This window comes from Bufo bufo, chromosome 5 (assembly GCF_905171765.1).
Source record: "Bufo bufo chromosome 5, aBufBuf1.1, whole genome shotgun sequence".
Taxonomy (NCBI): domain Eukaryota; kingdom Metazoa; phylum Chordata; class Amphibia; order Anura; family Bufonidae; genus Bufo; species Bufo bufo.
The window spans coordinates 445,464,720-445,485,374 of record NC_053393.1 but is presented as its reverse complement, the minus strand read 5'-3'; the positions used below and the strand labels follow the sequence as shown (position 1 = coordinate 445,485,374).

The 20,655-nt window shown below is 42.8% G+C and overlaps 1 protein-coding gene across 1 annotated transcript in view; it reads left to right on the top strand.

The window, feature by feature from the left end:
- The window catches only part of NFE2L3 (nuclear factor, erythroid 2 like 3), a 41,349-nt gene extending 20,965 nt beyond the window's left edge, over positions 1-20,384 (top strand). Inside the window, exons 2-5 of the mRNA XM_040433616.1 lie at positions 9,938-10,093; positions 13,896-13,976; positions 16,329-16,430; positions 17,649-20,384. Of these exons, the coding sequence (XP_040289550.1) occupies positions 9,938-10,093; positions 13,896-13,976; positions 16,329-16,430; positions 17,649-18,884 (1,575 nt within the window). The 3' untranslated portion in view covers positions 18,885-20,384. The remainder of the gene's footprint in view (positions 1-9,937; positions 10,094-13,895; positions 13,977-16,328; positions 16,431-17,648) is intronic.
- Positions 20,385-20,655: the final 271 nt, after the last annotated feature.

Sequence of the window (20,655 nt, the reverse complement as noted above, 5' to 3'; positions counted from 1 at the left end):
CTTTACACCAGTTTTGATAAATCTCCCACTTTGTATTTCATTTCTTCAGGATTTTCAAATCTCTGTTTGCTGTCAGTGAATGTTAGCATTCTTGTTTTCATCCTTCTGTAATACTTCTCACAGCTGAGACTTTGTTGCACTTGTATCCAGTCTAGGTTGTTGTCTACCAATATGAATTCCAGGCAGACACACATTACATTGATCTAGAATGGATTTTGATGATGTCTGTATCACACAGATGATTGTCTAGACTGGATACGATTGTAGACAATTCTCAATATTTGGTATGTGCTGCTTTTCAGCCACTGCATATAACACAGATATATTGAAAATCATGAGAACTTGAAACATTTGGGGCAGATTTGTGAAAACCGTCCAAAAGAAATACTAAAAAAAAATTGTAGAATTTTTTTTTCTTAAAGGGGTAGTGTCCCTTCAGCAAATGGCATTTATCATGTAGATAAAGTTAATACAAGGCACTTACTGATGTATTGTTATCCATATTGTCTCCTTTTGCTGGGTGGATTCATTTTCCCATCACATTATACAATGCTCGTTTCCAGCCGTGATGGTCGCTTGAACACTATAGTTATGGTCAGGGTGGATTTGATTTAAATCATAGTTTTCTACATAAAGACTAATTCTAGCTGGTATAACTTATAATATGCAAGTAGATGAAGATTTTTAGAATAACACCTTTTCATATTAGTTTGTTTAGGTTGATTCTGTATTCATAGGTTTGTAGAAGTTCGGATTAAGGTATTTTTCTCAACTCTGTTCATGTTATAACATTTTTGCTGTGAAGAAGAGGCATGTGATCTCTGCTGAGTCAAATTCAGTTTTGAGAGCTGCAAAAGTAAACCAAGCATCTGTGATAATATCTTGAAGGCAGAGAAACTGCCCAATAATCTTACAAAAACCTCTGGAAGAGCATGACATTGTGAATGGATTAATGGAATTTATTTACCAAAAAAATTACACATATAGAAACATAGAATGTGTCGGCCCATCCAGTCTGCCCAATATACTGAATACTATGAATAGCCCCTGGCCCTATCTTATATGAAGGATGGCCTTATGCCTATCCCATGCATGCTTAAACTCCTTCACTGTATTTGCAGCTACCACTTCTGCAGGAAGGCTATTCCATGCATCCACTACTCTCTCAGTAAAGTAATACTTCCTGATATTACTTTTAAACCTTTGCCCCTCTAATTTAAAACTGTGTTCTCTTGTAGCAGTTTTTCTTCTTTTAAATATGCTCTCCTCTTTTACCTTGTTGATTCCCTTTATGTATTTAAAAGTTTCTATCATATCCCCTCAGTCTCGTCTTTCTTCCAAGCTATACATGTTAAGGTCCTTTAATCTTTCCTGGTAAGTTTTATCCTGCAATCCATGTACTAGTTTAGTAGCTCTTCTCTGAACTCTCTCCAAAGTATCAATATCCTTCTGGAGATATGGTCTCCAGTACTGAGCACAATACTCCAAATGAGGTCTCACTAGTGCTCTGTAGAGCGGCATGAGCACCTCCCTCTTTCTACTAGTAATGCCTCTCCCTATACACCCAAGCATTCTGCTAGCATTTCCTGCTGCTCTATGACATTGTCTGCCTACCTTTTAAGTCTTCTGAAATAATGACCCCTAAATCCCTTTCCTCAGATACTGAGGTTAGGACTGTATCACTGATTTTATATTCTGCTCTTGGGTTTTTACGCCCCCGGTGCATTATCTTGCACTTATCAACATTAAATTGTAGTTGCCAGATTTTTGACCATTCCTCTAGTTTTCCTAAATCCTTTTCCATTCGGTGTATCCCTCCAGGAACATCAACCCTGTTACAAATCTTTGTGTCATCAGCAAAAAGACACACCTTACCATCGAGGCCTTCTGCAATATATATTAAACAATATGGGTCCCAGAACAGATCCCTGAGGTACCCCACTGGTAACAAGACCATGGTCTGAATATACTCCATTGACTACAACCCTCTGTTGCCTGTCCCTCAGCCACTGCCTAATCCATTCAACAATATGGGAGTCTACGTACAGCCTTATTCTAGATAATTAAAAAACGAATCTTTATTTCATGATGGAATAACCTTTGGATGGTAATATGTTTTCCTCCAAAAAGCATTTTATACAAACAAAATCCGATTTAAATTAAAAAAAATCTATTTTTCTTTTATTTATTTAAAAAAAAAAATCATTGATTTTAATCCACCTTGATTATGGTTATGTCCGACCTGCAATCCATCAATGGTGGTCGCGCTTGTACACTATAGGAAAAAGCACTGGCCTCTCTGGTGGCTGGGACTGTGGGAACGCATATAGGCCGCCACTTTTCCTATAGTGTTCATGCGACCACCACTGCTGGATTGCAGGGTGGTCGTAACCGTGGAAACGAGCAGTGTATAATGTGATGGGAAAATGAATCCAGCCAGCAAAGGAGGCAAAATGGACAATAACACTACATTAGTAAGTGGCTTGTATTAACTTTCTCTACATGATAAATACCATTTGCTAAAGTGAGACAACCCCTTTAACTATAGCTAGGGGCATGGAAAATAAAAGGGACAGTGTCACCTCGGACGAGCCCTATTAACTACAGTAATGCATGAATAGCACACCTGACCGCGAGCTGTGGTCAGTAATGTGTATCTGGATGGTCATTCCTTCTGACCTAGTAATGCATAGAGTGGACTCCTCTCGTGCCCTCAGGAGTCCTCTGTAGTATAGACAGCGTCAGGGGTCCTGTTCGTGCCTGTAGTTAATAGGGCTCGTCTGAGGTGACCCGGCCCCTCGTAGAAAGAGCCAGGGGTTTTCTTTATCATTCTAACCGTTCCCATGATGATTATTAGCTCCCAGATATGTCATTTCTAGTAAGGAGCTTGTAATTACTGAATGCAGACATATCTATTAGGTCTGTAATTGCCCATCTCCTGCCGTCATCTAAGGTCTGCTTGGTTTTCTGTACCTCCCCTCTGAGATTTGGACACATTTCAGAACCGGTTTTTGCTGCGTATATTACATGAATATATAGATTTAAATGGTCAGGCGCACAATATTTTTGGGCTCCTAGCCACCTTAATCTGCCACCTTCCAGGTCATGCCAGGACTCGGCCGGGTTCACACCTGCGCTGTGAAATCGCACTGCCGGAGTTCATGGCATAGCCGGATCCCCATTCACTATAGTGGGATCAGTGTGCTCACAATGGAGTAGACCTTATGCCCCAGTTTTGCATGAACATGTTGAAATATAACCAGTATAACCAGTAAAGCAGGGGAACATCAATCTAGATATCGCCATCTTCTTTCCTCTACTCACAGGAAACACACAGCGGTCGTGTGTATGAGGCCTAAAGCAAGTATCAGTAGCCGTCAGTATTCCTACAGGCATCACCTACATCTGCTTTGTGGGGGTAACTGAGAAGTAACCTGACCCCCTGTTTGAATGGGCGTGCCCTTCCTTTTTCTTTACATAGGCTCTTCTTTGTAGAATCTATTAACAAACGTTCTTGCACATGGCTGGAGGGGCAGATGTCTCGCTGACAGAGGAGCAGCTGCTGCAGAATACTTGAGAACAATACGTTTAGAAGGCAACTTAACATCTGCTGCGTGCTAATCATGGCGGCTTGTGCTTTGCAGATTTCCACCCTCCTCTGAAAGATTAAGTTACCTGTAATACCGAAGCAGACAGCTTTATGATCTTATGGTCTTGTGATCTCTTATAGCATTTTGTGTGTAAGATGGTATTACACTGCCCGATCTTCAGACAGTGCGGGTGCCAATGAATGAACGTCAGCTAGTGCAAACTTTGGCCTCATGCACACGACTGTTCAGTTTTTTGCGATCCGCAAAAAACGGAAGCCACCCGTGTGCCTTCCGCAATTTGCGGAACGGAACAGGCGGCCCATTGTAGAAATGCCTATTCTTGTCCGCAAAACAGACAAGAATAGGACATGTTATTTTTTTTTTTGCGGGGCCACGGAACGTGTGCTGTCTGCATCTTTTGCGGCCCCATTGAAGTGAATGTGTCCGCATCCTGGCGGCTCGGATGCGGGCCAAAACAGCCGTGTGCATGAGGCCTTTGACTGTGGGAGGAACGATTGGTACCGCAGTCATTCCTGCCTCATTCCGTTCTATTTATTATCGGCTGCACATCCCCGATTACTGCCAATAATCGGGGATCTTTCATCCTGATAAAAGATGCCAATCAACAAGCGTTTGCTCCTTCATAGGCCGATTAGCTGCTCAATGCTCGTTCCTGATAATTGGCCTGAAATCGTGCGGTGTAATTGGACCTTAAAGGGGTTTTCCCATCTAAGACAATGGGGCCATATCACTAGGATATGTTCCCCGCCTCTGGGACCCGCACCTACACCGAGAACGGAGCAGGGAAGGTGGTGTCGAAGGACCCCAGTTTGACCCGGGTCCAGCCACCACCAAGCGCTCTCCCCATAGTAGTGAATGGGATCGCACCACGCTTGCGCAGCCACAGCTCCCATTTATTTCTAAGGGGCCGACGGAAATAGCCAAGCCAGCGCTCAGCTATTTTCGGTGGCCTCCGTAGAAATGAATGGAGGGCGGCTGCACATGTGCAGTGCACCCTCCACAACTTTCAGGGCTCCGTTCTCAGTGTAGGTGCGGGTCCCAGGAAGTGGGACCTGCACCTATCAGACAATGGGGGCAAATCCTAGTGATAGTGTCTCAGATGGGAAAACCCCTTTAAGGTTGGAATTACACTGCATGATCTTTGGGCAGAGTGAGGGGCAGATGGATAATCAGGCGTCTGTTATCCTGATGAATTATCAGCTGATCAATGAGCGTTTGTTCATTCATCATCTGATCGATTATTCAGGCCACTTATCGGGAACAAGCATTTGTAAGGACGATTGTTCCCGATTATTGGGGAAAATAGTGCGGTCTAATAGTGCCTTTAGGCCCCTTTAACATGGACCGAGGATCAGGAGCGGTAATCGTATCTTTCACACAGCACCTAAAATCATGACCCTGTGGAACAGGAAAGTGCTGTCGACAATATGCAAACTGAACGGGGCACGAACGATATCGCAATAATGATCATTCGTCCCCCGTTGATTTTTACATCGGCCATTTGAAAGGCTCTTTAAACTAGTACTGATCAACATGTACATCCTCGGTCAGCACGCTTTATTGGCTCATGTAACAGAGGACCCTGACAGCGCACATCTTCAGTTCAGATCTTATATTTCCTAAAAAATTGGATTCTTAGTTCTGTTTGGGAATTTACCCATCATTGAATTGGGGCAGTATTATGTGAAACTGTGCGGGTTGTTTCTGCTCAACATACCCTTTCCATCTACTCTATTAGGGCACCTGGTCGCTAAAGGGGGTCTCTGCTTGGGTCCCCTGCATATGAGCCAGAACAGAGAGCCATCAAGCAGCAGCTCTGATGTTCTATGGGCAGCCATTCCTTTGTAAGGCTGCATGTGATATTGGAGTACGGCCACCCGTGCAGCCAAAATCAGGAGTGGATCATGAAAGGAGAGAACATATTTAGGACAGATACAACTTTATCTTAATCCACTCCTAGTTTTGGAGTAAAAAATTTGCACACATGGCCGTATCCTCACATGTCCCATGTAGTGACCAGGATGGCTGTCATATCAAAGGGGTTGTCTGTGATGAGATAATACCTGAAACCCATAATGACTGAAGGAACAATGCGGGCTCAATGCTCAATGTGATTTTTTGGATGGTAGGAAACCAGGAGACGAAAGATTTGTCCAAGGTCACACAGGGCAGACACTGGAACAAACAGATTAAAGTCTACTTTCACGCTGGCGTTTTGGCTTTCCGTTTGTGAGATCCGTCATGGGCTCTCACCAGCGGTCCAAAACGGATCAGGTTTGCCCTAATGCATTCTGAATGGAAAAGGATCCGCTCAGAATGCATCAGTTTGCCTCCGTTGCAGCATTTTGGTGTCCGTCTGATGAAACTGAGCCAAACGGTTCCGTCCTGACACACAATGTAAGTCAATGGAGACGGATCCGTTTTCTATGACACAATCTGGCACAATAGAAAACTGATCCGTGTTCAAGACGGATCCGTCTTGGCTATGTTACAGATAATACATACAAACAGATCCTGGATCCGTCCATGACTGATCTGCACAAAACGCGAGTGTGAAAGTAGCCTAACGGGACGGGCTGGCGGGCCCATCTCCTTTTACCATTTTCTACGCCTGTTATGGATGTAGAAAAAGGTCTAAATGTAAGACAAATAAACAGTAAAAATCCCCACTTTGTGTGGACTGTAGTTTCGGGGAGGGGTAGGTTGTGCTTGGCAGGAGGACAGATAGATGCCGTATAGTATTTGATAACAGGTGGACAAGAGAACAAATGTTAAAGCCTATAAGCTGCTGGGGGAAGGGATCCCATCTGTTGAAGATTTGACTACTCCGACTGACCGCCCCCAGTGCCACCCCGCGTTCTATATTCTGCTTGTGGTTTCACAACCTGTTTGACAGATATCAGTTAAAGGGGTATTCTGGTTATATTTTTATTCCGTATTCCACAGGATAAGGACAACTATTAGATCGGTGGGGGTCCTACAGCTTGGACACCCACAGATCATGAGAATGGGAGCCCCGTACCCCCTGAAATGAACAGAGGTGTAAATCAAATGACATATTGCCCCCTAAGCCTTCGTCTATCGGCCGTGTGCTTGCTCTTTCTCCTGAGCGTGGTAGCTCCACACTGTGGTCGCCATCTGCAGTAGAAATTCATGGCACTAGCGGGTCCGTGCTATCTTCTGCTATTTCCCAGCCCGATGTGTATATACCTGGCCGTGACTCGTGTGCAGCCGAATACATCAAAAGGTACCTTTGTGTCATTTTGATGAGTTACCTTACTAGCACAAGACCAACGAGACACCGTCAGCCGGAGACATTGAACCCAGTAGAGACGGCTTTATACTGCATCTCCTTTCCACACAGACATCCCCATATCTCGTGCAGTATGTAATATCGTAGACGGATCTCCGAAGATCGTCCAACAGCGAAAAACAGGAAAGAGCATTTTCTAGTCGTCCTACCATTTTTTTTTCTTATGAACGTAGAATATTTCCGGCAGCAAATATTTAGCAAATTCCTATTTGATGTCTTGTCTGGTTCTAGAAGTATTGTATGTGGATAGAGTTGTTTAATTGTTTAGAAGTTATGTTGTTTTATACACTTTGCTCTTTTTGTGTGGTTTTTGTAAAGATTTTGTGTAGCATTCACTACGCGTCTTCCCACCGCCCGGGTCCACTCACATTTGGTCTCGGGAGAACAGAACTTCAATCTACTAGAAAGTGGAGGATGTTGATGAATATTGATGCGCTGTAGACGGTGGCTGGGGCCAGGCGATTGTGTATCTGTGGGTGGGAAGTTTCCAGCTACACAGTAAATGAATGAGTCAACACAAATGTAGACTTGAATCTATATGAATGCTGTTGTTGTATGACAGTATAATAGGACACATTTATCAGTGCAGTTTTATCCGTTTTCTGGCGGAATTGCATCAAGGAACGTGGCTCACAACATGACTACCATCTTTAAGCCTTGTTCACGTCTCCTTCAAGCAGATCCAGCAGGCTTTGCCCGATTCTCCAGTTCACCGCCAGATCCCCATGGACTGTAATGAGGTCTGGCAGCGATCCGGCCGCTTTCTGCCATAAATGACGGCTTTCGGCCGGACAAAAAAACATTGCATGCTCTTTTAAAAAAAAGTGACCCCATTTTGGAAACTACACCCCTCAAAGAATTTTTAAAGGGGTGTAGTGATCATTCTTACCCCACAGGTGTTTTCCAGAAATGAATGTCGTGACTGGTGGAAAGTGAATATGTAAGCTGTGTGGTGTATAGCGGGGTGTAATAAGGTGGTGAAGTTACAAGGGGCATAAAGTATAAAATGAATAATCCATGGATGAGTGGTACACTATGAAGCAATCCTGGGCAGGTTTCACAATGATATATGGTGTCCCTTTGTATCCCCCTTTTGGAACCCACTCTGCATCCCTTTTAAGTCCTTCCCTTCCTTGCTGTTTGGATGACTTCAGCAGGGAAATGTTGCCCTGGTATAATATGGGAACCATCACTTCCTGAAGTTCTAGTGCCCAACCCTTTCCTGGTATTAAAAATAATGGGCCTTGGTCACCACATCTTGAAAATGATCCTGTCTGGCTTGCAGATCGAAATAACACAAAAGCATTATGCAGTGCCATCTGTGCCAATGTGCATGGCCAGATTTTTGTACCACACCTTTGTGTTCTGCATGGCACTGTAAGGCTTCATGTTGGTATTGTAGTCCAGGATGCCGTCTACCTTGTACAGGGGGCAGGGGAGCTGGTATTCCCATGAACTGTGGTCAGTACAAGGACATCCCTCTTGTCCTAGCACTTAACCATCAGACTGTTCTCATTGCTGGGAACTAAGCAGGGATCTGGGGAGGCCTCTTCGATTTTTGCATGCCGTGCCACAAGCTGTACCTCTAGAACGTAGGGAATTAAAGGAGTTGTGCCATTTCAAGCACCTATCTTTAGACTGGAGCATCCACGGCCACCCTCCATTCATTTCTCTGTTCATGGGACTGCTGAAAATAGCCAATTGCCGGCTCAGCTATTTTCATTATCCCCATAGAAGTGAATGGAGCGGTGGCAACGCTTGCACGGGGCGCTTCCTATTCATTTGTATGGGACTTCTGAAAATAGCTGAGCATGCTGCTCAATTATTTTCAGCACTCCCATAGAAATTAACGGAGAGCGTCGGCGCTTGCGCGGTCCAGTCTCCTGTACTTTGCATGGTCCGTTTTAGATACCTGTGGATCCCAGGTACCATCATTGATTGCATATCCTAGCAATAACACAACCCCTTTGAATAGTTTCATAGTTATCCACATAGTTATCACCTCCGCTATTGGATAGCCAGCAAGATGTGCACTCGTAACCCTAATTCTTAACACGTATTTTTTGCATTCTAAGACGCACCTGAATAAAAGACGCACCCCAGGTTTTAGAGAAGGAAAATAACAAAAAATAATAATAATTCAACCAAAAGGTGGGCTAAAACATGTCAGTACATGGTTGCATACATGTGGATGAGGGGGGGGGGGGGGGGGGGGGGGGGGTTATAGTCATGTAATATAAACACTGTCCAGTGTATTGTAATTCACCTGAATGTTATAACCCCCCTCATCCATAGGAATGTTCATATTAAATGTGACTATAACCCCCCTCATCCTAAAGAGTGCACCAATGTACTGCAGTACATGGGTGTATTCCTATAGATGAGGAGAGGTTGTAGGTATTTGTCCAGGTCGGCCCTTGAGATCCCCTTCTTGATATCCAGGCTGTCACTCACCAGGTAGAGACAGCCCAGTAGTCGGGGTGCCGGAGGTTCAGTAATGCTTCTTAGCAGTGGCGAGCGGTCGGGCAACTAACTAAACTGATTGCTGGAGGCGGCTGAGCAGCAGTTCCCGCCGTGCTCACCACCAATCAGCTCAACATACAGGGCAGCAGTGCCGGAGTGCATCACAGTAGGGGGGGAGGTATGGTTGGGAGGACAGCACGGCGTCAGTGCTGCTAAGCAACAGCAGACTGAGCGCTCACACCGTCCTATTAAACATGCCTGCTGGCGGCATTTAGCTTCCATGTCCGCCGCCCGCCCAACACTTCTTACTAGAGGGCGCCGCCTCACATTATTAACACTGGAGGTGCGTCTCTAGATATCAGCCTGCAATGTGACGGCCATATTTCTGGGCACGTTCGCTTTATAAGACGCATTGACTTTTCCCCCCACTTGGGGGGGGGAAATGTGTGTCTTATAAAGCGAAAAATACAGTAATTATAATATTATTATTATAGCAATTCTCTTACAAAGATCTAAGTACGGCCATTGTAAATGCTTCTTCATATTTCAGAAACAAGAAGATAAACTGGGATATAGTGAAGACTCCTACAGCTACCTTCACAACGACAATGGGAAGGCCGAGCTGGAGGAGGAGGTAACTCAACGCAGTGAAGGATGTGACCCTAGCAATACCGCCGCAAGTGACAGCAACGACATAAGAGCAGAGGTACGACCAAGTATTTTCTAGTGGATGTGCTGTATTCAGATTGGGTCAGTTTGGTCACAAGACCTCTTTATACGGCTATGTTCACATAGTACTTTATGGTCAGATATAGGACCTACTAATGTTTATACAGGGAAAAGCAGCTCCCACTCCTACAATCTCAGCACAACGATATATTACATGATTGGTCGCTATCAGAGCGGCCCGTTGGGGAGCTACAAAATTTTAAAGGTTTTCTCCAGATGGGACAGCACCTTTAGTGGACGGCACACACTGTGGATAATGTGCGGGTTTTCGTGTGTTTGTTGCGGAAAAGCTGCAGCGTAATACAGTACTAGCAAAGTGTTAGAGGTTAGACTAACCTCATGTCCACTTTGCTTTTTTCTCTCTGTGGAAATTGATCTGCCGTGTGGATTTGGAAATCCGCAGCATGTCAATTGATTATGCAATTTTTGCAATGCACTGGTGATGTCCGCGGAGAATCCACATCTAATCCGCACCAAAAACTGCAAGTAACACATACAGGTTTTGGTGCAAATTCGAAGCGAAATCCGCACGAAAAACCACATAGAATTTCTGTTTTGAAATCTGCACTTTCACTCCCATACCCTTGGGGTATGAGATTAGACAAATCTCATGTACAGTTTGCTTTTTCGTTCCATGCTGAAATTGACCTGTCATTCAGCATGTCAATTATTTGTGGAATTTTTTTTATGTGGATTTCCCTCTTTTCAATGCAAGTATGAGATCTACAGAAAATCTGCATCAGATCCGCACCAAAAACCACAAGTAAGGCCTCTTTCACACGAGCGTGTCCGGATTAGGTCCGGATGCGTTGCGGCAAACCCGCGCGAGTAGGAACGCAATTGCAGTCAGTTTTGACTGTGATTGCGTTCCGATGTTCAGGTTTTATCGCGTGGGTGCAATGTGATAAAAAAACTGACTGTGGTACCCAGACCCTAGCATTTTGTAATTATAAAAAAACCCAGAGCAATGAAGATAAGGAAATCTACAAGATTAGGCAGAGAGAGGCCAAGCAAGTTATAAGAACTTCTAAAGCGCAGGCAGAAGAAAAACTAGCTCAGTCTATGAAAAAAGGGGATAAGACATTCTTCAGATATATAAATGAAAAAAGGAAATTAAAACAAGGAATAACTAAATTAAAAACAAAGGACGGAAGGTATGTAGAAGAGAATAAAGGGCTAGCCGACTGCCTTAATGAATACTTCTGTTCAGTTTTTACAAAAGAAAAAGGAGAAGGACCTCCACTAGAAAGAATGACTATTAAATCGTTTGATGCATGTATCTTTACAGAGGAAGATGTTCTAAGTTTGCTGTCTAAGGTGAAGACAGATAAGTCACAGGGGCCTGATGAGATACACCCAAAATTATTAAAAGAGCTTAGTGGTGAGCTGGCAAAACCGTTAACAGATTTATTTAACCAATCATTAGTAACAGGAGTCGTCCTGGAAGATTGGAAATTGGCAAATGTCGTGCCCATTCACAAGAAAGGTAGTAGGGAGGAATCGAGCAACTATAGACCAGTGAGTCTGACATCAATAGTAGGCAAATTAATGGAAACCCTATTAAAGGATAGGATTGTGGAACATCTAAAATCCCATGGATTGCAAGATGAAAAACAACATGGGTTTACTTCAGGGAGATCATGTCAAACAAATCTTATAGATTTTTTTGACTGGGTGAATAAAATAATAGACGGTGGAGGTGCAGTAGACATCGCATATCTAGATTTTAGTAAGGCTTTTGACACTGTCCCACATAGAAGACTTATCAATAAACTGCAGTCATTGAGCATGGACTCCCATATTGTTGAGTGGATTAGGCAGTGGCTGAGTGACAGACAACAGAGGGTTGTAGTCAATGGAGAACATTCAAAACAAGGTAATGTTACCAGTGGGGTTCCACAGGGATCTGTACTGGGACCGATTTTGTTTAATATCTTCATAAGTGATATTGCAAAAGGCCTCGCTGGTAAGGTTTGTCTTTTTGCTGATGACACAAAGATATGTAACAGGGTTGATGTTCCTGGAGGGAAACGCCAAATGGAAAAGGATTTAGGAAAACTAGAAGAATGGTCAGAACTCTGGAAACTGAAATTTAATGTGGATAAGTGCAAGATAATGCACCTGGGGCGTAAAAACCCAAGGGCAGAATATAGAATATTTGACACAGTCCTGACCTCAGTATCTGAGGAAAGGGATTTAGGAGTAATTATTTCAGAAGACTTAAAGGTGGGAAGACAATGTAATAGAGCAGCACGAAATGCCAGCAGAATGCTTGGATGTATAGGGAGAGGTATAAGCAGTAGAAAGAGTGAAGTGCTTATGCCGCTGTACAGAACACTGGTGAGACCTCACTTGGAGTATTGTGCGCAGTACTGGAGGCCATATCTCCAGAAGGATATAGATACTCTAGAGAGAGTTCAGAGAAGAGCTACTAAACTAGTACATGGATTGCAGGATAAAACTTACCAGGAAAGGTTAAAGGACCTTAATATGTATAGCTTGGAAGAAAGAAGAGACAGAGGGGATATGATAGAAACTTTTAAATACATAAAGGGAATCAACTCGGTAAAGGAAGAGAGCATATTTAAAAGAAGAAAAACTACCACAAGAGGACACAGTTTTAAATTAGAGGGGCAAAGGTTTAAAAGTAATATAAGGAAGTATTACTTTACTGAGAGAGTAGTGGATGCATGGAATAGCCTTCCTGCAGAAGTGGTAGCTGCAAATACAGTGAAGGGGTTTAAGCATGCATGGGATAGGCATAAGGCCATCGTTCATATAAGATAGGGCCGGGGGCTATCCATAGTATTCAGTATATTGGGCAGACTAGATGGGCCAAATGGTTCTTATCTGCCGACACATTCTATGTTTCTATGTAAGTTCAGGTTTGGGTTAGTTGTAGTGTATATTGTACAATAGGGGTTAAAAAAAAAATAATAATAATTTAACTCACCTTAATCCACTTGTTCGCGCAGCCGGCATCTCTTCTGTCTTTTTAACTGTGAGCAATAGGACCTTTGATGACGTCACTGCGTCCATCACATGATCCATCACCATGGTGATGGATCATGTGATGAGCATAGTGACATCATCAAAGGTCCTATTGCTCACAGTTAAAGACAGAAGAGATGCCGGCTGCGCGAACAAGTGGATTAAGGTGAGTTAAAAAAAATATATATATATTTTTTTTTTTAACCCCTCCAGCCCTATTTTACTATGCATTCTGTATTCAGAATGCTATTCTTTTCCCTTATAACCATGTTATAAGGGGAAATAATAATGATCGGGTCCCCATCCCGATCGTCTCCTAGCAACCGTGCGTGAAAATCGCACCGCATCCGCAATTGCTTGCGGATGCTTGCGATTTTCACGCACCCCCATTCATTTCTATGGGGCCTGCGTTGCGTGAAAAATGCTGAATATAGAGCATGCTGCGATTTTCACGCAACGCACAAGTGATGCGTGAAAATCACCGCTTGTGTGCACAGCCCCATATAAATGAATGGGTCAGGATTCAGTGCGGGTGCAATGCGTTCAACTCACGCATTGCATCCGCGCGGAATACTCGCCTGTGTGAAAGGGGCCTTAGAGTAGAATTCAGTTGGGACCCACGTTAGGCAACAGTGATTTCAATTATAAGCCTAAAGGGCTGCAGCAGCGTACAAGTGCCCTTTACAACAGCTTATACTCTGTGAGTGGAGTCTTTAGCACCTACCCAATGCCACCGTCACTAGTTTCAAATTAGTTTTGACTTTCACTCCCATCCTCCTGTTTTGCAGATTGACCGGAACACCACCGAGCCTTCTCTGTTCTTTGAAGAATTTATTCAGCTCCTGGCACAAACTGAAAATGCACTTGAGGTAAATCGCTTTCAGATGCTGCTAATGGATTTGAAATTGTGGTAACTGGATTATTAGCCAGACGGTGGATATGCTGTCGCTGTTCTGTGTATATATAATGCACTTATTGTGGTGCTAAAGATGGTTTGCATTTATGGATGTGTTCTGTATACATGTCCAGGATACATGGGTATACACATACTGTATATGGGCACGCGTTTCACACAATCAATAGAAGATGAAATGATCTAGATGTAAAAACTGTATTTCCAGTGCATAACCAGGTATTGTAAAACTACATAGTAGAGTCCCATTATTATGACCACTTTTGACGTCGGCAGCTCATGAAGGAAGTCCCGTGTGGAGAGCCGGCTTGGTGGGAATATAAGGTTCTAATATGCTCTGTGCACACACATGCTTCGTAAAATGGACGATAATCGGATGATTTTTGGTTTTCGGGCCAAAAGTAATAGTATTTATGGAACTGCGCAGTTTGTGAACTCTTCATGTGATTCTGTGGTGAAAGTGTATCATGAGTGGTCAAATGGCACCATAGAGAAAAACGAGGTGGAAACTCCAGAGCACCGCGTGCCAGTGATGCGAGAGGTGTACGACCGCTATGAAAGTGCGTGAGGGTGGACCAACATACCACTGTGAAGCAGCTCACTGCCAAAACGTACCTAGAGGCTACCAGACACGTATCTAAAACAACAGTCCAGCGAACCCCACTATGTAGGAGGCTCCCAAGGATGGTCACTGCACCTCTGCTAACGAAGTTGCATCAGCAGAAAAGGCTTCAATTTTCGCAGCAGTATTGGAAATGGACCTCCGTCAACTGGCAAAGAGTTGCCTTCTCCAATGAGTCACGTTTTCTGCTTCATTAAACACATGGACGTTGGCGTCTCACGGCAGAAACATCAGAGAAAAATGTCCTGCAAACAAACAACCATTGCTGGGAGAAGACAAGCTGGTGGTGGCAGCGTTATGTTCTGGGGAATGTTTTTGCGCCATTCTCTGGGCCCACCTATCCATGTGGAAGGCACTCTCAACCAATTTGCGTATGAATCCATGCTTGCAAATCGCGTACACACCCATACATGCTGATTGTCTTCCCCACAGCAGATGAGATCTTCCAGGAAGACAATGTGGCATGTCACACGGCTAGAAATGTCTGACATTGGTTGGAAGAGTATGACCAAGCCTTCCAAGTACAACCCTGGCCGCCTAATTCCCCAGACTTGAACCCAGTTGAGCATCTATGGGACGACCTCTATCATCGTGTTCGATCTTTGGATCTTCCCCTAAAACCCTCCAGCAGCTGTGGGATGCACTGCAGTCAGCATGGCTCCAGATACCTGTGACAACCTACCAGTCCCTTCAGCCTGTCTAGCTACTGTCTGTGCTGCACACGGCGGTCACTCTGGATATTAGCTGGTGGTCATAATAATGTGACTCGACTGTGTATATGAAACGTGAAGCCTTTACTAAACCATCTGTCAGGCATTGTCCCGATGCTGCTGTTACATAGAGACGTCACTGTAGGAGATGATGAGTGCTGTGCTCTGGGGCTTTGTCTCCGTCATTTGTTACTGCTGTTCAGGAAACAGTACCTCTTTGGTCCACAGATGAGGCGCCTAATTGATTTTTTTTTTCTAAGACGCATTCAATTTGTAAAGCGCTGATTGTCACCAGTACAAAACTATTGATGCCGCTTAAGTAGCAAAGACAATACTGTACCTTGTCTTTAGTCAAAGCTTGAAATGTTAGCACTTGATAGCTTAAAGTGCACCTCCACCCCTAACTGTCTCTTTTCAGGGGTTTTCAGAAACTAAAATAAGCAATTTAAAAACCTAGAAATGGGATCTAGCAGGAGAAGCAGAGAAGCCCTCCCTTGTGAAGCTGATTCGTTGTTAATGCTCTTTACACCAGAGGAGTAGTAGTCCCGGTGCAGCTCCTAAGCCACAGATTGTCCAACACATCGTATCACTGATGGTAGTAGCATGGTATTATTTGCAAGTCCTAGGCTTTATGGGCTGTGTCAGGGTGAATTTTGGGTTACCTGGTCTTATGGCCAATCATCTAATTTTTCTTTTTTTTTTTTTTTTTAAAGGGGTTGTTCAGCCACTTTTACATAAAAAACAAAAAAAATTAATTCTAAAAATGCTTTAAAATAATAACACAAGTAATAGTCACCTTGCCGACCCTCACCACTATTCTAAGGCTTCCCAGGCCCTCATTTGGCACTTTGCTTGGTGAGCAGTAATTGCCATGTAATAAAACATTGTATCTCATGATTGTTACGTGTCATCACCTGAACACAGGGATAATTTAATACATCATCTCCTTCGCTTTATTTTTTTTCTTTTCTTAAAGGGCACTAGTGAAAATTCTTTTCAAAGTGCGGAACCTTCCTCCAGATCTGGAAACTCAGTTGGAGAATTGTGGCAAGACTTCCTATCTCTGCCTGATTTAAATGTAAGATGACCCCACCTTGTCCCCTGGTTGACCTTGATGGAATTTATGTCTTTCTTTAAACCGTATTAATTATGTAACTATGATGTATTCATGTATCATTGATGTCACTGTTGCACATTGAACCCAAAGACAATTCCTCTCCACATGGACGTCATAGAGAAGTTCTCCTGGCTCATTCTGCATTGAACAAACAGCCATTAATTTGGCCGCCATGTAATACTACATGTGGTATGCAGAGACCCACGCAGGGGAAATGTCAGGCCAGCTAATCACCGAGGCCAGCTTCCATTTTAAAACGGGGTTGACTTTATCAGACGGCTCTTTTTTTTTCTGGTTTTACAATTAGTTTTTCTTTTGCCGTTCTTTACTTTTTTTGCATGCCATTTTTTTCCACTTTATGTGACCGATGTTCACTACAAACAACATTTGTTTTAGTTTTTTTTTGTTTGGTTTTTTTCAGGCATTTTTTCCATAGGAATTCCTATTTGAAAAACACCTGAAAAAATGTCCGTTCTAAATTTACAGGTGAAAGACCGCAAAAATATAAACACATGGCCCCTTTTACCACCAAAGGGGGGCGAACTGGCCATAGACACTACAGGGAAATATCCCAGTGAGCCGATGCACAGGGTGCCGCCCAAGCCCTCCTCGTGGCCGCCAGCCAGGTACATAAAGATCTGATGTTCTCAGCATTAATTAATGTAGGAGCATCAGGCACTTATGTACCTGGCCAGTGGCTGAGGTGCCCTCCTGAATTCAACTGTATTGCCATCCTCAGGATGATGATACAGTTTAATACTGTGGCGTGGGCGACAGTAGCTTGTGCTGCACTGTGGTATTTGGTTTTGCAGAGGCAGTATTTTGTGCTGCATGGTGGTATTTTGTTCTGCTCTATGGTATTGCTGGTCCTGCCTACTTGTGTTGCCCTGCCTTCTGACCTACCTACAACATGGGGCCACTTTTTTTTTAATTCCAGGGCCACATTAAGTTCTCAGTCAGTCCATGTCACCAAAACAAAAAACAAACAAAAAATTGTGTGAGGGAAGCTTTAGCCCTTCATGTAGCTAAAACAAGGCTAGCGTGTGCTCCTCAAATTCATTGTTTGCATCATAAGTCGCTCTGCAAATTAGTTAGAATTTTAGGTTAAAAGTAGTTCTGGAAATAATGAAGAATATAAACAAAGTATATCATGCTATTTTCTTGCTACATATTTTTTAGATTACATTGGAAGACATTCAGTCCATTTCCAACACCAACAATGCTATCAGCACTTCAGTACCGTTCAGTGCGCATCTGACGGAGGCAATTAGCCAAGATATAAGCCTACAGGAAGCCATGTTTGCATCAACTCTTGCCGACAGGTCCAGTGAGGACCAGAAACCAGAGAACTTACTGCAGTTAAATTCAAGTGCTATTCCTGGAGATCCCTTAAGTGCCACAAATCTGACCAATCTGTTTCCAACTACTGACAATAATTCCAGAAACTCAACCAACCAAGATCTTCTTTCTGGTCTTGATGAGAATGTATTTGATGAAATAAATTTAATGTCTCTAGCCCTGGAAGAAGGGTTTGATCCTCTGGAAGTCTCTCAGTTATTTGAAGAACCAGACTCAGATTCTGGACTTTCCTTAAATTCAAGCCATAGCCCAACATCTGCAAGCATATCTGACACTTCATCTATAACCTTTGGGGAGGAAGAAGGTGCAGCTGGCTACAGCAGTGACTCTGAATCCACTTCATATGACGGTTTAGAGGGAGCAGTAGGTGGGAGCGGTCCAGAAATCAACAAGTTCTGTCAAATGGATGATTCAAACTATTACAGTGAGATGTCTTTACATAATGTTCATCATAACCATACATATAATCAATTGCCTAATCAGACGGAGCCTAGTCCAGAACATCACTATAGCTGGTCAGTGAAATCCAACAAAATAAGGAGCCCGTGTGTCAATGCAATGGACAAAAACCTCAGCCGAGATGAACGGAGAGCAAAATCCTTAAGAATTCCATTCTCAGTGGATGAAATTGTGAGTATGCCTGTAGAGATGTTTAATAGTATGTTGACCAAGCATTATCTGACTGAGACCCAGGTGTCTGTTATACGAGATATTCGGCGTCGGGGTAAGAATAAGGTGGCTGCTCAGAACTGTCGCAAGCGTAAGTTGGATGTAATTTTGAACTTGGAGGACGATGTCAATCATCTGAAAGTTCAGAAGGAAAAGCTACTGAAAGAACAAGCTCAGTGTGGTAAGTCTGTGAGCCATATGAAGCAAAAACTAAATGACCTGTACCGAGATGTATTCAACCGACTACGAGATGAGCAGGGTAGACCTGTCAATCCAAACCAGTATGCCTTGCACTGTAATAGTGATGGCAGTATCATGGTTGTCCCAAGGAGACTGTTCAAATCAGAGCAAAAAAAAGACACACAAAAGGACAAGAAACAAAAATGAACGTTGACCTAAGACAAACCATCTAAAAACAGTAGTGGCATGAACTAAAAAAGCTGCCAATTGGGAGAGGCTAAAATAAAAGGACTTTGAAGATATCGTTTGTTCAGGTGGCAGCTGAACGCAGTCGTTGGTCCTTACAAGAACACAAAATCTTACGAAGACGCTGCTTTCACCCTCCCTCCTAATCTGGCGCTAAACTTGACCAGACCTCCTGATATGCCACAAATGAATATCTGCATGGTCGTACAATATTACCTGTTATATGCAGCTCTCTCTCCTTCAGAAGTATAGATTTAATTTACGACCTGTATCAAAAGAAATGATCATTCTTAAGTTAAAATGAGGCCAATTTTCTGGTAAAATTGGGTTTTTTAAGATATAAAATATGGACATTCGGCAAATCAACAAAAGACCTTGCCACTAGAAAAGTTGTTAAAATACAAAGTGACCTTAGATTTAGTCTGTCGCACTGGAGCACATTGTTCATGTAAAGTTCTGGCTTAACATTTTTATTATGTTACGTATGTCTTTATTTATACTTATGGTGTGTCTAAGGAGCTATAAATTATGGTTTGTACTTTTTTTTTTACACTTTAGTTTTTGTTCTACTCTGTCTTTTTCAAGAAGTCCTGGTGGCTGATCATGGATAATTTTTTATTTTTGGTCATGTGTTTAAGACTTTCATTTCTAGCAAGCTGGAGTTGCTTATTTTATATTATTTGATATATGTGATTTCTCCAGTGTATATGTTGGCTGAAATAGTATTTTTTGTACCATGGCAATATTTGCAAAAGAAATTTTAATTTACGATAATGTTATTTTGCATTTATACTACAGGGATTTACACAATAACCATATACCATTGTGTTCCAGAACCCCAGTTTGGAACCTCTTTCTCCAATTTCTCTCTTCCCACTTTGTCTTAAGTTATTCTCAGTCCCAATCATTTTGTGAGCTGAAAGTGAGCAGCTCTTGGCCTTGCATAAGATGAAAAGTGATATTTTGGGACCTTCAATAACTGTTGGCTGAACACCCATTGGCCGACACCTATCTCTCTAGACTCCCCATACACATACGCACTCTGTCCATCTAAGCATGTAGGTGCCTCGTGGCGGCTTACCTCCTGGGAGAACAAAAGCTCCCCATACACATAAGATTGCCATCCGGTCCCGGTAAAAACAGCAGGTTTGTCCAAAAACGAGCTAATGTGAAAGGGAGCCCGTTACAGTTTACCATGGGTGGGTTGCTCATAAATGGACACCCCCTTTAAGTGTTTTGAAGTGCCAGGAGCTCTCTCTTAGACTAGGTTAGACTTTTTAAAAGAGACATATATCACTGTAACATGTCAAATATTCTTCAAGCTTATGATATATATATTGAAATAATGTTTACGCCATTTTAATGTGAAGTAATAATTTCGACCAGTACTAAGTGTGTGTGTGTATGTGTATATATATATATATATATATATATATATATATATACATACATACATACATACATACATACATACATACATACATACATACACACATACATACACACATATACAAAGCCCAATGTACCCATGCAGATTGTATATCTCACTACAGTTTGATAGTCCTATATTTGAGTAACATATAACAAGCATAGGTATCACGCAGGATTTTATGATTGAATTTCTGTTTTCATACTCCATCTAATAACATGGCCAGCAACCATTGTAACTTGACTCCATGACTCCTTGGAAAGCTAGTAATTGGTTCCAAAGCCCCGAAATGTCACCCCAAGA